Raw genomic sequence first — 16,888 nt, forward strand, 5'->3', positions numbered from 1 at the left:
GGGCATCTGACCTAATATAACATGGAACACAATCAAAAGATAACAGTGAAAATATGAGAACACACAAAATGCAAGCAAGATCAGATGAAAGGTACTAATTAATCATAGCAAGCTCATTATGTCTTCATGCCCAGTTGGCCAATTGACTACAGAAATTAGATATAAACCGGGTTGATCAAAATGAGCAACTAAATCCTACAGGTCCATTTCACAGCTGACTAGTGCATCCTAAATAGAGGGCAAATTTTCCTTGTGGGTCGCAGCAAACAAGCCCCTTGCCCCCTTCTGCATCTCAGCCACCAGAACGTAACTCTAGATACCTGCAGGGCATGAGCAATGACTGCATCAATCAAACTAAATTTGTATCATGCATTCATGGAAAAGCCGTTAAAGTTTTATACCATTGAGCTGATTTTGTATGACTCCGATTGCATATGCAACTAACAATGAGAGGTGCTGAGACAATATTTAAGCAAACGGCCTAAAACTACAATAAGTGTCCACAAATCAGCAATACTTAACTGCAAGTAGAATGATAAACAGTGGTACAACATTTCACGAAGGCATGCTCTTCAAAATTTTGTTACAATAATTAGTTCACTAGGTATCACAATGATCCAAAATAAGCAGCAATAATCTGAAATGGCATTGTGATAAGCTCATATAAATTTAGTATGCTCAGGTAAAGTTAGTTGTCAGTCACTGGCACGGAGAAGAACATATAAATCACACTACGACCTGATGGATCCATAACCACAAAAAACTAATCAAAGGCAATGTAGGAAGTGGTAAAATTATAACAAAAAGAAAAAATGAAACAGGATGTATTTCATTCTGCTACCACTTAACATGACACCACTATAATCTATGACCGGGTAGGAAAGAAATTTTGAACAGAAGGGGGAAAGGCATAAAGTCATCAGTCATCTGAGGAGCTAGGGGGAGAAAAATCAGCACTACTAGAGGGGATTCGGGAAGTACCAAGAAGGAGGTAAACTGAAAGCAAGGCAGCTGGATGGAAGGGAGAGGCGAGCGAAGAGCATATCCAGTGGAGGGGCTAAAACATCAGCAAATAAAAGAGAATGTAAGTGGGTGAAGGCATGAGGAAGAGAATGGAGAGCTGCTGAGGAAGGGATGAGGAAGCAGGGCATGGGGAAAACACGACGCAGCCTGCCATGAAAGCGTGTTGGGAAGTGGCCAGGTGGGGAACAATTAAGCAAAAGATTGTAGAGAAAAGCTTACAACCCTCTCTTGCAATTTAGTACATGAGGAATGGCAGTAAAAAGGGGAAAAAATACATGGTTTTGACAGAACAGTTCAGAACTTCAGATACCTCAGCATACATTCAGAAGATAAGCTTTCCTGCTCAACCAGTACATCATACTAATACTATCATATCTTGATCAGCTCCACCATGTCCACCACCAATGCTTGTTTCTGCAATTATAAGAAGTCAAACAACCAATAACATTCTAATGGAAAGCTAAATAGATACAACATTAGGAATATATTTATATAACTAACGACTGTAATCTGGAAAAAAAAACTCAGTTCTGATACAGCATTAGGAAGATAAACAAAACCAAACAGCCATCAAATTTAGAGAATATTCACATGTAGTTGTTTTCACCATGACAAAAACCTGCACCACAGCACTACCAATATACAATTCTTGAATATGTCAAAAGGCAAACAATGAAATTTAGTTCAACTGTTACATAACCAGTAACAGATGTGAATCCAGATTATAACCATCAAATAAAGCTACCACGCAAGCATCACAACAGAAGCACTGCAGAACTAATTCGCTATATGTTGCAGAGGTCATCAGGCAGCAAAAGAAACAAGTAATGTGACACTACTTAAAATGGTTATCTTAACACAAAAGGATGTGAACGGCATATTCCATCAACTAATTATCGAAAATCAACATGGATTTGTTATAACCAGAGTTTGAAGACATGGATTTACCTGCAGCATAGACACTTTCTAATGGATAGCAGATAGCACAGTTGTTTTTTTCAGGAAGTTTACTGAACTGCAATGACTCAAGCTGGACCATGAAGACACCGGAAACTGTCCGCAAGAAAGCCACATTATTTTCCTCAGCATACGCTATCCTCTGTATGCGCTTTATCTCCTCTAAATTCAGGGAAAGTAGCTTGTCCAATTTAATAGTTCTTCCCCACACCCATGAAGAAACACCATCACAACCAGCATTCATCTTCCAGAACTGGGCGGTGAAGCCTTCCTTCCAGAGTAAACCCAGCCCGCCACCCTCTGCTCGTGCAAGTGTCATATAGTCCCTATGATGACCATAGGCAAGCATAGACAGTGGCACCTGTATCAAAGCTAGGCTCTGCCTGTTCAAATCAACCTCAAGAATTACAGTTATACCACCGTCAGAGAGCAGCAAGTAAAGGGAATCCCCGACCAACACAGCAGGCATGCCTTGACAACCCACGGCCGTGCGTTGGACCGATGTTGGCATGAGATCACTCCATACACCAGTCTCCGAGGAGTAAATGCAGGCGATCACTTGCTTCTGTTGGTAGCTTACCAATACCACCTGGAAGTGGTGGGCGTCTCCAGCAGCCCGGAGCACCGCCCCGTCCACCTGAGCTGCGTAGATGTCGAACGGCGGTGGCGCGACAAGCCTGTGCTGGTCGCGGGTGACGGGGTCCCACACCAGGAACCGGTTTCCCGATGAGCGGGCGAAGAGCAGGAGTCCATGGCGGCAGCTGAGGATTCTGGCGCGGCTGTCGTAGAGAAGCAAAGAGAAGCGCCCGGCGGGGACACGATCGGGGGCCTCCATGGCAGGCGTGTAGGAGATGCCTGCATAGTCGCTGCGGAAGAAACCGAGGAGCGGAGGGCTGCGGCGGTGGTGTTGGCGGTAGCGGCGGAGGAAGCCGCGGTCGAAGACGAGGCGGCGCCAGCGCTTGCAGACGGCGGAGGCGCGGGGGAGGGAGGACGGCTGCGGCGGGAGGCGGAGGAAGATCTCGGAGAGCAGATCCTCGTCTTCCAGAGGCGGGCGGGAGCGGGGGCGGCGGTGGAGGGCGGCCGCCATGGAGGGGGAGCTCATGGGGGAGGCGGCGGCGGCGGCGGAGGAGTCTAGCTAGGATGGGGTGTGCAGCCGCAATGGGGAAAGTGAAAGTGCAGATGCGCGACTGAAGCCCAAAACTAAGGAGTGCGGCGAATCTGCAACCGGGCTCAGCTGCACCCTCGCTCACCGATGAAATCAAACGAATACAAAAAAAATTCCAAAAATTCCAAATTTTTTTATATGATAGATAATTAGATGCGTGAGGTTCGCTGCAAAAATCAACTCGTTTGGACATTTAAGCAAGTCTGTGCAAAAAAGACAAAACTGGGGTCTCTAAAAATGTTTACTGTTTATGAACTGTTTTGACCCGATTTGTCTTTTTTTCCGAGACCTACACAAATGTCCAAACGAGTTGATTTTTGCAGCGAACCTCACGCATCTAATTATCTACCACACACAAAAAAATTGGAATTTTTTGAATTTTTCTAATATTTGTTTTGAATTTTTTGCTGACCTGGAGCAGCTGAGCCCGGGCTTCAGGATGAATTATCGAAAACTATCCTTCTAGACCAACAAAAAAATGAAGCTGCAGTGCGATTGAAGTTTTTACTTACGAAGAATTACTGTTTTTAGAAAAACAAAAATCAGTTCTGTTTCATTCTAAACTATTTTCATTGTGATTACTATCCCAGAGCCAAAACATCACGCCCATTGTTATATTTGTACACTTTAGGAGTGAGGCTGTTTTGGCTCCTAGGATCATCTGCATCTGCGTTCAATAAAAAAATCAAAACAAATAGTAAAAACATTCAATAAATTCCAAAAAAAATTGGCATGGTAGATAATTTGGTGTGTGATGTCCGCTCCAAATTTCAAATCATTTGGACATTTGAGTAGCTCTCGACAAACAAAACAAATTTAGGTTCCATTAAATAGTGTACTGCTCATATAATATCCTGACTCAATTTGTCTTTTTTGCTGAGAGCTACTCAAATGTCCAAATGCTTTGAAATTTGGAGCGCACCTCACGCACCAAATTTTCTACCTTTCACCAAAAAATGTTTTTTTTGAATTTTTATGTTTTTTTTCGTGAGCGGGTGCAGATGAGTCCGAGCTCGGAATTGGATATTCGACACTTTAGCTAGATTTCAGTCGATTTTCTGGCCGTATGTGCTTTAGGATGTGTGTAGTTTTTCCTTTTTTTTCTATCACGTTATGCTGGTATACCGGGCTGTTTGGATTCGACTGAATCCTATTTTGGATCAGTAGATTTTCTTTTTGGCTGGATTTTGGTGTGTGCATTTTTTTATGGGTTGTTTTTGTTTTCTGCACGTGTACGCTTTTATTTTTCTATTTTTCAGTTAAGTTTTTTTTCTTTACGTGTATTCCTAGACGTTGAGTAAATATATACATGGAAGTAATACATGTACAAATTACATTAGAGTACGGAAACATCACTCTTATATATTTATTCTACAGATTATCAAAAGTGCAATTTTTTGTGCTAATTGTGTGGAAAATTTGCTTTTTTTATTTTCTTTATTTTGTAAGGGTAATAACAATGCTAATTCTTCTGTGCTAATTTTTCTAATTAAATATATTATTATTATTATTATTATTATTATTATTATTATTATTATTATTATTATTATTATTATTATTATTATTATTATTATTATTATGCATGAAAGTACTATACAATTTTTGTGTAAATAATACTGGACTGCTAAAGTTGCATTATTATATGTGTATTCAATGCATATCATAAAAAATTCCACTGCAAAGTTGTCTGAAAGTTGTATTTCTTTATTCTTAAGAGTAATATCAATGTCACTAATTTACTCTCTCTTTTATTCGTTTTATAATGTTTATTTTTAAATTCATTGCCTGTTTTTCAGGACGATACCAATGCCACTAATTCGTTCCTTGTTTCAAACTTTATTTTTATGTAAAATTCATTATTATATGTTTATTCTTACATAACTAAAAACTGCAATTTATGTGTAAATTGTGTGCAAATTCTTTTCCATGTTAACTACATTTTTTTGTTGATTAATTCTTTTCCTGTTATTTTTTTATTGATTAATTCTTTTCCATGTTGACATGTGTAAAAAAATGTAGTTAACATGTGTAAATTATGTAGTTAACATGTGTAAAAAAATTATGTGTAAATTATGTGTAAATTATGTGTAAATTATGTCAACATGCGGACTTGTTTACACATAATTTACACATAATTTACTCGGGCTTGCTACTAACGTCTATGTTGTTTGTTCGAGACTTAGAATCCGCATGTTTTGTTTAATTTTCACTCCCACCTGACAGGCAGAACCCACCCTTCATAGAGGTGAAGAAAATGGCACCTCTCCCACGCCAAGAGGTGTTTTTGTGAATATATATATATATATATATATATATATATATATATATATATATATATATATATATATATATATATATATATATATATATATATATCAAGGGTGTTTTTAGAAAAAACAAGTCACACACCCCCTTCCCCTGGTCCAGTGGCTGACAGCGGGCCCCATGTTCCGTATGCAAAAATGAGATAAGCACTGTATTTGCACCTCAAAGCCAAGTTTTTGTACCACTTTGATGTATGCCACAACTTCTAGCACCAAAGTAACCGTTTGTGTCAAGTTTTAGCACCACTGGTGTAACTGACTCATTAGTTTATCCACCGCCAAATTGACGTGAGCTGGCATGCATTTTGAATGACCATGCACGTACACATTTCAGCACATCATTAACGCTGCTTTTTTGGGGGCATCAATAACGCTGCTGCACTTGAATCACCACCGTCAGCGTGATGGATGCATGCAACACGGGCCCGCAAATATCGGATGTACATATTCATGTTTGGTTCATAGTTAGTATTTTCCCACACTATTTTACTCAGTAAGATTCTTGTTATGGAAAATAAGGCCACATGTCATACACACAAAATATATGGAAGATTTTCCATAGGTAAGCCAACGTGTGGCTAACAATTTAAGCACCTAACCTAAGGCAAGTTCGGCTAAATTGGTGTGGGCGTGTGGCAAACTATGAGACGGCTACCGGTTTTAACTAGCATGATTTAAATTACTATGAGTTGTAAACCTGATAACCAAAAGTAGAAAAAGTGGCGGTCACCTCAAACTGTAATAGTTGTGCTGCTGTCACCTTATAAAATATACAAATAAAAATAGTGGCATTGGTCTTACCTTTCAAACATATAAATCAAATAATGAAAAAATTTGCGTACAAATTGCATTTTTTATAATATGCAAGAATACGTGTATAATGGTGCAAGTTTCGCAAAAAGGAAGTTTCCTAAGAAGGAGCAATTTAGTGGAATTTGTATTATCATTAAAAAGAAAGGAAAGTATAAAAAATAAATCAAATGTTGACAGAACTTACACACATTTACACAGAAGGGTTTTGCAAAAAAAATGTTACACTTTTTATAATACGAAAGAATAACCATATAACAGTGGACGATATTGGTATTACCGTTAAAGAAAAATTAAAATGAAAACAAAATAATGATTTTTTCTAGGGAAGAATAAAACCCTTTAAGAAGAAATTAAAATAAAAACGACATAATAAAATTTTCCAGGGAAGAATGAAACCCTTTAAGAAGAAAGAAAAAATCAAAAACTAAAACAAAATAATAAAGTTTTCTATGGAATAATGAAGCACTTTAAGAAAAATAAATATACAAATTAGAAAGGAAAAAAATAATAAAGTTTTCTATGTAAGAAGGAAACCCTTTAAGAAAAAGAAAATATAAAAACAAAAGCAGCAACAAAAATAATAAATTTTTCTAGGGGAAAATGAAACCCTTTAAGGAGAAAGAAAATTAAAAAAATAACTTGGACACAAGTATGCCCTGAAATTGCACTTTCGTAATATTCAAAAAATAAGCATATACAGTGCAATTTCTGCTCTCTACTATAATATACACACATGGTGTATCATACTTGCGTGTATACTTACTTACAAAAACAAAAATTAAAATATTTTTTAAGAAGAAATCAAGTATAGTGACATTGGTACTACCCTTTTAGAAGAAAATAAAGTAAAAATAATAATGATACAATTTGCACACAATTTACACATAAATTGCAGTTTTTAGTTATGTAAGAATAAACATATAATAATGAATTTTACATAAAAATAAAGTTTGAAACAAGGAACGAATTAGTGGCATTGGTATCGTCCTGAAAAACAGGCAATGAATTTAAAAATAAACATTATAAAACGAATAAAAGAGAGAGTAAATTAGTGACATTGATATTACTCTTAAGAATAAAGAAATACAACTTTCAGACAACTTTGCAGTGGAATTTTTTATGATATGCATTGAATACACATATAATAATGCAACTTTAGCAGTCCAGTATTATTTACACAAAAATTGTATAGTACTTTCATGCATAATAATAATAATAATAATAATAATAATAATAATAATAATAATAATAATAATAATAATAATATATTTAATTAGAAAAATTAGCACAGAAGAATTAGCATTGTTATTACCCTTACAAAATAAAGAAAATAAAAAAAGCAAATTTTCCACACAATTAGCACAAAAAATTGCACTTTTGATAATCTGTAGAATAAATATATAAGAGTGATGTTTCCGTACTCTAATGTAATTTGTACATGTATTACTTCCATGTATATATTTACTCAACGTCTAGGAATACACGTAAAGAAAAAAAACTTAACTGAAAAATAGAAAAATAAAAGCGTACACGTGCAGAAAACAAAAACAACCCATAAAAAAATGCACACACCAAAATCCAGCCCAAAAAGAAAATCTACTGATCCAAAATAGGATTCAGTCGAATCCAAACAGCCCGGTATACCAGCATAACGTGATAGAAAAAAAAGGAAAAACTACACACATCCTAAAGCACATACGGCCAGAAAATCGACTGAAATCTGGCTAAAGTGTCGAATATCCAATTCCGAGCTCGGACTCATCTGCACCCGCTCACAAAAAAAAACATAAAAATTCAAAAAAAACATTTGCGAACAAACAACATACTAACGTGTATGACATGTGGCCTTATTTTCCATAACAAGAATCTTACTGAGTAAAATAGTGTGGGAAAATACTAACTATGAACCAAACATGAATATGTACATCCGATATTTGCGGGCCCGTGTTGCATGCATCCATCACGCTGACGGTGGTGATTCAAGTGCAGCAGCGTTATTGATGCCCCCAAAAAAGCAGCGTTAATGATGTGCTGAAATGTGTACGTGCATGGTCATTCAAAATGCATGCCAGCTCACGTCAATTTGGCGGTGGATAAACTAATGAGTCAGTTACACCAGTGGTGCTAAAACTTGACACAAACGGTTATTTTGGTGCTAGAAGTTGTGGCATACATCAAAGTGGTACAAAATCTTGACTTTGAGGTGCAAATACAGTGCTTATCTCATTTTTGCATACGGAACATGGGGCCCGCTGTCAGCCACTGGACCAGGGGAAGGGGGTGTGTGACTTGTTTTTTCTAAAAACACCCTTGATATATATATATATATATATATATATATATATATATATATATATATATATATATATATTCACAAAAACACCTCTTGGCGTGGGAGAGGTGCCATTTTCTTCACCTCTATGAAGGGTGGGTTCTGCCTGTCAGGTGGGAGTGAAAATTAAACAAAACATGCGGATTCTAAGTCTCGAACAAACAACATAGACGTTATTTTTTTATTCGTTTTATATGAAGAATTATGTGTAAATTATGTAAATTATGTAGTTAACATGTGTAAAAAAATTATGTGTAAATTCTTTTCCACATAGACGTTAGTAGCAAGCCCGAGTAAATTATGTGTAAATTATGTCAACATGCGGATTCTACATGTTAACTACATTTTTTAATAATTTAAATATAAGCCCGAGTGTGTGATATTTTTTTATTGATTAATTCTTTTCCATGTTAACTACATTTTTTTGTATAATACACGGATGTATATTTTGTTTCTTTATTAAATAATCATTGTTTGTAGGTCTAATATTTAAATCAATAAATTATTGAAAGTAATTTTTATTACTTACATTTTAGAAAAATAGATGAAAAACAAACCGGTGAAAATTTGGCCGCATTATCAGCAACCCATTTAAGTTCCACATGCATACAAGTACATATAACGTCCTTATCCTGTGTAAGCTAGGTAGTGTGATGGGTGCATTGGCTAGCCGGGTTGCATGTTTGTTGCTGATCGTGGGTTCAATTCTCTGCGACCAAATTTTTTAGTTTAATTTTCACTCCCTCCCGACAGACGGGACCCACTGGTCTTAGATTTTAAAAAAATCCCAAGTCAACAGGTTTTTTTCTAAATATTTCGAGGGTGTTTCTGGAAAAAATAAGTCACGCACCCCCTTCTACCGGTCCTGTGGCTGAAAATGGGCCCCACGTGCCTAGTCAGCGTTGATTTCATATACAAGCGACATAAGCACTGTATTTGCACGTCGAAGCCAAGTTTTTACGCCATTTTGATGTATGCCACAACTTGTAGCACTAAAATGACCGTTTGCGTCAAGTTCTAGCACCACCACTGTAATTGACTCTTAACTAATTAACTATGGACCAACTGGATATATGCATTGCGATAGCACTTGCCTGAACTGGAACAAATTTTGGGTTAGTCGGTTGAACCAAAATCTGTTTTCAGTCAACTGACGGGTAGCCGGTCCCATATTTGTAAGGTTAGTTTGATCGTGTGTATGGCCAGTTAGATTTAGAGATTAAGGAGTTAATGAGTGAGAGGGAGTTTTTACCTCAGAAAATTAGGCGTAGTCAAAATAGAGTTGCCAATCGGTTGGCAACCTATAGCCGGTCCGAACGAGGTACAACTGTGTGGTTGGGCTGGGTTCCACCTTGTATCGAGGACTTGTGGCCTCTTGACTGTAACTCTATGAACTTGCAATAAAACTCCCTTTTACCCCGCAAAAAAAAAAGTTTGCTCATGTGTTGCCATTGAACAACAATCATAGATACAATAACATTGATCCAACATTGTTGTAATTCACAACATGCACGTCACGCTTAGTTTACCAAAGGCCCAAGTCCACACATACCGTTGAACAACATAACCACAAAAAGATCGTTTACTCCTACGATCATACGAAACTAGACTGGTTGATTCATGCTCGTTCCAAGTTCGAAGTACCTTTTGGCTAAAGAAAAACCCGCTTCTTGACATGAACCGTCTCGGGGCCGCTTGCCCTTATCCTGACTCGAACATACTACAAAGCCATTCACGATTTCATCGTTTCCATTATTATATACTTAGGTAGGTTATACGAGTCAAGAGTCATGATGCTGCTAAGCTGGAACTGTTGGGGCCTCGGGCAGCCTCGAACAGGTCAAGGCATACTTACAAGCTTAAGATAGTCTCCGTCTAAGAAACGCGGCAAAGCGCGCAATAGGTATGTCAATAAATTGTGATGGAGACTAGGCCTCAAAAAATGTATTGTGCAAGGCAACCATGAAAAAGGTGCAGATATTGCTCTCTTTCATGATGGTAGTGTGGAAATAAAGAAGCTTCTCATCGGCCCGGTCTATATTGATGTCTTGATCGGGCTCAATCCCTATAGCCCTAAGTGGCAGGGTACTTTTGTTTATTGTGAACATAATTAAATCTCATGAAAGGCATCATATTTGTGAAGGGTTGAAATGAATCAAAGATGGGGAAAATGCCCCTTGGCTTGCGGTTGGAGATTTCAATGAGACTGTGGTAAACAGAACACTTTTCTAAAACAAAGACGTCGGAGAGGAACATGCACTAGTAGAAAACAGGGCTTTGGTTGTGGCCAGGATAAGGGCATTAATCCCGATTCACTCACGAAGGGGGGCCAAAGGGTACTGAAGGAATACCTTGGGCATTAGTCCTGTCTGTTTTGTCTCGGTTCCAGAATCGGGACTAAAGGCCCTCTGGAACCGGGAGTAATGCCCTGTTTCCTACTAGTGATGGCCAATTTGAAAAACGTTTTCTTTAACCGATTGAATTTCGTCTGACACAAATAAACCTCCTAGCACGCCATCTGATCGTGCGGATCCAATCATCACGTGTGACCAGCCAGAATAGTGTTGCTGCAAGCAAACCCTAGACCATGTACGACTTAAAGGAAGAACTGGAGGACGCAATCATGTGGGTGTGTGTACGACTTGCATGTGCTGCTTGCCGCAGTTGGGGACGCTGCCATATTGCCCGTAATGTGAGGGGAAGGGTCCGACCACTACGTTACGCTGTTGCCGCGTGGGACGTGAAAACACTGGATATGCAGATTACCATAGCTCAAGCTACATCTCCCTTTGATATGTAGATTACCATAGCTCAAGCTACATCGCATGCTACACTACAACGAATGAAAAGCATGGTTACCCTCCGGCAATGGCGAATCTAGCACTAAATTGAAGGGTAGGCTCAAAACATCAAGTTTCTAAATCTAATTAGCAAATGCATTGCAATTTACATGTTAAACACCTTAGTAAAATTGTCAACTAGTATGTATAGTTGAAATAGGATATTTGGAGGGTAGGCTTCAGCCTATTGAAGCCCCCCTAGTGGAATCGCCACTGCGCTCCGGAGGAAACACCCCATCGTTGCTCGTCTCCAACACAGTCCAGTCGAAGAAGAGATCTTTGGGCTGGTAAGGCGCTCAAGATCGGGGGCAATGTTAGTTTGGCGAGCGACATGGCAAATAAATTGGCACAATGTGGGTTGCCCGGAGGGATGTACTGATTATTCAACACACCCTCTTGGGGCAACTAACCCATAGGTGCACCCATGGGAGGGGCTTTCAGCGAGCAGTCTCCATGGCACGGGAGCACTGCGGCGCCGCCACGCGTCATGCGCTGACACTTCCCTTTTTGGGGGCGGCTTTTATTGTTCTATGGGGGTTTGTTTTTTCTCATTTATTTTCTGTTTTATGTTTGGTAGGAGTGTGTGCATTTGTGTCAAGCAAAGTTATGCTTTTGCCGCCCTTAGAAAAGGTTATGCTTTTGTGCTTCCTCAAAAATGGGCATAGATGTGCTCCCGTGTAAAGCATAATAGCGCTTCTGTTCTTCTCAATTGTGAACATAGATGTGCTTTCAAGTTCTGATTTGATGTTTCCTCAAAAGGGAAGTATAGGTGCGCTCTCGCGTGAAGCATAGTTATGTTTTTCAAGTGAAAGCCCAATTATGTTTCTCCAAAAGTGAAGTACGTTTTTGTGCTTCCTCATAAATGGAGCATAGATGTGCTTTCAGGTAAAGCACACTAGTGATTCTGTTCTTCTCAATTGTGAAGCATAGATGTGCTTCCAAGTTCTGATATTGTGCTTCCTCAAAAGGGAAGCATAGGTGTGCTTTCGCGTGAAGCATAGTTGAAACTTCCACCAGTGTGGACATGCAGTGCAACACTTGTCACCATTAGAGATGGGATTCCCACCAAATCAGTTGCTAGCTACCTTGCCGTGACATGTATCACTTTAAATTAATGTCCTGGTGCAGCTACATTTATCATTCCTACCTAACCAGTTGCCAGCTATCTTGTCCTGACATTGCCGTTTCAAATTAATGTGCTGGTGCTAACTACATTTATCAAAATAACCACCTCAACTTTACATGTGCAGTTTTCAATTGATGTCCTCGTGTCAGTTACATTTACCGTCCCACCAAACCAGTTGTCAGCCGGGTCGAACATTTGACGCAACGTGGCACCGACGTGAAACACGTGTATCTTCTCACCACCCATGCATACATCACGCACCCATATAAGGGACAAAGGCTGAACCCCAACACTCATCGGCCACAACTTCGCACTTGTGGGCTTTGTGGATTTTCATGCTCAAGTTATGTTACTTAGAACAACAGTCTTTTGCAGTTGTTACCAGTATAAGTCCACTCAAAACTGTCATTATGTAGACAAGGATTTATCATGCTATGCTACTCATAGTATGAACAAAGCTCTACCATTACATGTCAGTCATGAATAGAAGTTGGAATATATTAAACTGGATTGTTAGAGGGATTAATTCTTCTGCTAGATGGGATGACATTAGGCAGAAAATTGATGAAAGTGCTTGTTGCATTATGACCTTCCAAGAAACCAAAAGAGACAGCTTTGATCTTTCTTACATTAAGAATTTATGTCCCAAGAGATTCAATCAATACTGTTTCTCTCCATCTACTGGTAATTCAGGTGGTTTAATTACTATTTAGAATGGCAACATGTTCAAGGGTGAGGTCATATCTAGTAACTATTTCCACATTACTATCAAATTCACTTCTAATTTGGATAATAGTTGTTGGTATGTCACAAAGATGTATGGTCCTAACTCTGTGGATGGCAAACTGGAATTTGTGACTTGGTTGCAGAATCTTAACATCAATCAGAGCAAATTATCGATGATATTGGGGGATTTCAACTTCATCAGAAGGACCTGATAACAGAAACAAGCTAGGAGGTGACCCAAACAGCATGATGCTCTTCAATAATATCATCATAAACCTTGACTTAGTAGAAATACCATTGAAAGGAAGATCTTTTACATGAAGTAATAAACAGGACAATCCACTATTAGAAAAGTTGGATTGGGTATTCATAAGCTCCCACTGGACTACTGTGCATCCCTCTACAATGGCAATCCCTTTGGCAAAGATCTCATCTGACCATGTTCCCATCAAAATTATGATTGACAGTAACAGCCCCAAGAGCAACATCTTCAGATTTGAGGAGTTCTGGACTGAATTTAATGGTTTCATTGATGTAGTTGAGAACCATTGGTGCAACTCTATACACTTTTCTGACTCTGCCAAGCATCTGAATGCCAAGTTTAAGGCACTTAGGAGAGGACTCAAAATGTGGAGTAAGAAATTCTCACAGCTCAGGAAAACCATTGAAAACTGTTGCCTTTATGTTAAGCTTATTGATGTTTTAGAAGATCAAAGATTACTTACCAGGAGGGAGGTGAACTTCAGGAAAATCCTCATCAACCATACTAATAAACTATTGGAGGAAAAAAGATTGTACTGGAGAATTAGAGCAAACATCAGATGGGCAAAACTTGGTGATGAAAATACTAAGTTCTTTCATGCTATTGCATCTCAGGTATTCAGGCACAATTATATCACTTTCCTTCCTTTGATGGTCAATGCAGTTATGATCATGACCAAAAGGCTGCCTTAATCTGGGCCTCCTTTAAGGAGAGAATTGGTACCCAGACTGAATGTTTTATGGATTTTGATATATCTCATTTGAGAATGGATAATATAACTTCAGAACTAGACAAGCCTTTTTCATCTGAGGAAATTGATGAGGTTATTAAGGACATGCACAATGACAACTCACCTGGACCTGATGGATTTAATGGATTATTTATGAAAAATGTTGGCACATCATCAAGCATTGTTTCTATAGATTCATTAATGACTTTCATCAAGAGTCTATTTCTCTGCAACCTATCCATACTGCTTTTATTGCCCTTATCCCTAAAAAGGACAACCCTGAAACACCTAATGACTTTAGGCCCATCTCCCTAGTGAATATGCCTATCAAAATTCTCACAAAATTACTGGCCAACAGAGCTCAGCTAGTTATTTTGCCTAGGGTTAGCAAAAATCAGTATGGATTTATTATAACCAAGAACATTCAGGATTGTCTAGGTTGGAGCTTTGAATACATCCACATGTATCACAAATCAAAAGAGGAAATCATCATCTTCAAGATTGACTTTGTGAAAACATTTGACAAAGTAAACAACAATGCTATTTTATTTATGATGAGGCATTTTGGATTTAGTGACAAATGGATTAGGTGGGTCAACATGATATTGACTACTGCTTCCACTTCTGTTATTCTAAATGGTGTGCCTGGGAAAAACATTCATTGCAAATGTGGTGTCAGACAAGGGGACCCATTTCCCCCTCTGTTATATGTTCTGGTCGGAGAATTATTGCAAATACTAGTCAATGAAGCTTGGAGAAATGGTGTGGTTAGTTTACCTATTGACACCAATAACACTGAAAGTTACCCCATTATCCAATATGCTGATGACACTCTTGTCATATTGCTTGCTGATGAGGATCAAATTAACAAATTCATAGAGATACTGGACATCTTTTCTAGGTTCACTGGGCTTATTGTTAATTATAGCAAATCTTCTCTTGTTCCAATCAGCATTTTTAAAGATGGAGCTCAAGAATTAGCTGACATTCTTAAATGCAAAAAGGAATCCATGCCTTTTACTTACCTAGGTTTACCTATGGGTACTACAAGACCTAAAGTCATTGATCTCATGCCAATGGTATTTGGATTGGACCACAGATTATCTGGCATTGCAAACCTGATAACATGCTCAGGTAGACTCACACATCTTAAAGCCATTGTATCTGCTTTGCCTATATTTGCCGTGTGTTGTATCAGAGTGCCTTTCACCATTCTAGATCACTTTGTGAAATCAGGGAGAAGCTTCCTTTGGTATGGGAAGGGGATCAACAAACATGGGAATTGCTTGGTTAAGTGGGAGAAATTCTGCCTACCAAAAAAAGCAGGAGGTTTAGGTGTACTAGATCTTAGAATGCAAAATAGGGCTTTACTTACCAAGTACTTCTATAAATTCTTCAACAGAAATTATACCCCCTAGGTTAATTTGATATGGTGCAATTACTATCACAATGGTGATTTGCCAAAATTTCCCACACTTGTAGGATCTTTTTGGTGGAGAGACTGTTGCTCTATTCTCCAAGATTACAAAAACATGACAATTTGCTCTGCAGGAATTGGCAACACAATTAATCTATGGCATGATAATTGGTACTCTCGGCCAATAAGGAGCATGATGGCTCAACTTTTCTCCTATACAAAAAATGAACGCATCACTCTGGAGGCTGCCACAAATCTGGATGATCTCAATTTTTATATGTTTCAGATCCCTATGTCCAACATTGTTGTCCAACAGAGTAATCAGCTAAGGGCTCTGATCAATGATAGAGGGAACCAGGCAGAGAAGGATTCATGGAAATTTTACTGGGGTGGCCCTAAATATTCCAACAAACGAATATACCTAGAATATATTGGGAACCCTGCTGATGCCCCCAAACCATTTCAGTGGATATGGAAATCTTGCACCTTAGCTAAGCAAAAGTTTTTCTTCTGGTTACTTCTACAGGACAGACTAAATACTAGAGATTTGCTTACAAGAATTTTTTTCCATATTGAGTCTGCAAGATGTGTGCTATGTGATGATGAACCAAAGGAATACCTTACTCACCTATTCTTTAGATGTGATTTCAGCCAGAATTTCTGGATGGCAATTGGATTTCAATGGAATACAAACTATGAGCTTATGGAGATGCTAAGGGAGGGCAAGAGACACAATAATGTTGTATGTTATAAGGAATGCCTTATTGCAGGATGTTGGAGTATTTGGAAGCACAGGAACATCATCATCTTTGATCACAAACCCAAAAATATGCATTACTGCATTAGTACTTTCAAGGAGCACATTGAGATGATCATTAAGAAAGCCAAACCTAGTTTGAAAGAAGGGATGCAGAGCTGGCTAGATTACTTGTAGATTTTTTCTTCCTGTCATGCTAAAACTTGTACAGTGATGTAACATGTGTTCTCATATTAATGAAAATCAGAGTTACAGTGGGGGTTTTCCCCACTGTGTTTGCTCAAAAAAAAACTTCGCACTCCACAACAGCTCCCTTTCCCTTCTCTTCCCTTCTCATATTGCACATGCAGTGTACTAATTGTCACCACCAGAGAAGGTAGGAGTGGCCTTTGTGAGGGGCACCCTTAACTAGTATT

The 16,888-nt window shown here is 38.4% G+C and overlaps 1 protein-coding gene across 1 annotated transcript; it reads right to left on the reverse strand.

Moving 5' to 3' along the window:
• Window positions 1–1,162: 1,162 nt before the first annotated feature.
• On the reverse strand, window positions 1,163–3,139 carry LOC123133444 (uncharacterized). The gene is made up of 2 exons (XM_044552932.1): window positions 1,972–3,139; window positions 1,163–1,437 (listed from the first exon to the last, which is right to left on the reverse strand). The coding sequence occupies exons 1-2, from the start codon at window positions 3,080–3,082 to the stop codon at window positions 1,379–1,381; spliced, it is 1,170 nt and encodes a 389-aa protein (XP_044408867.1). The 5' UTR covers window positions 3,083–3,139; the 3' UTR covers window positions 1,163–1,378.
• Between the last annotated feature and the right edge of the window lie 13,749 nt (window positions 3,140–16,888).

Source organism: Triticum aestivum, chromosome 6B, assembly GCF_018294505.1.
Source record: "Triticum aestivum cultivar Chinese Spring chromosome 6B, IWGSC CS RefSeq v2.1, whole genome shotgun sequence".
Taxonomy (NCBI): Eukaryota; Viridiplantae; Streptophyta; class Magnoliopsida; order Poales; family Poaceae; genus Triticum; species Triticum aestivum.

Excerpts from the sequence above, each read along its gene's own strand:
- LOC123133444 (XM_044552932.1), bottom strand. The coding sequence starts at position 3,082 with ATGAGCTCCCCCTCCATGGCGGCCGCCCTCCACCGCCGCCCCCGCTCC. Across the intron at positions 1,438-1,971 it reads AGAAAGTGTCTATGCTGCAG|AAACAAGCATTGGTGGTGGA; the intron begins GTAAATCCATGT and ends TTATAATTGCAG.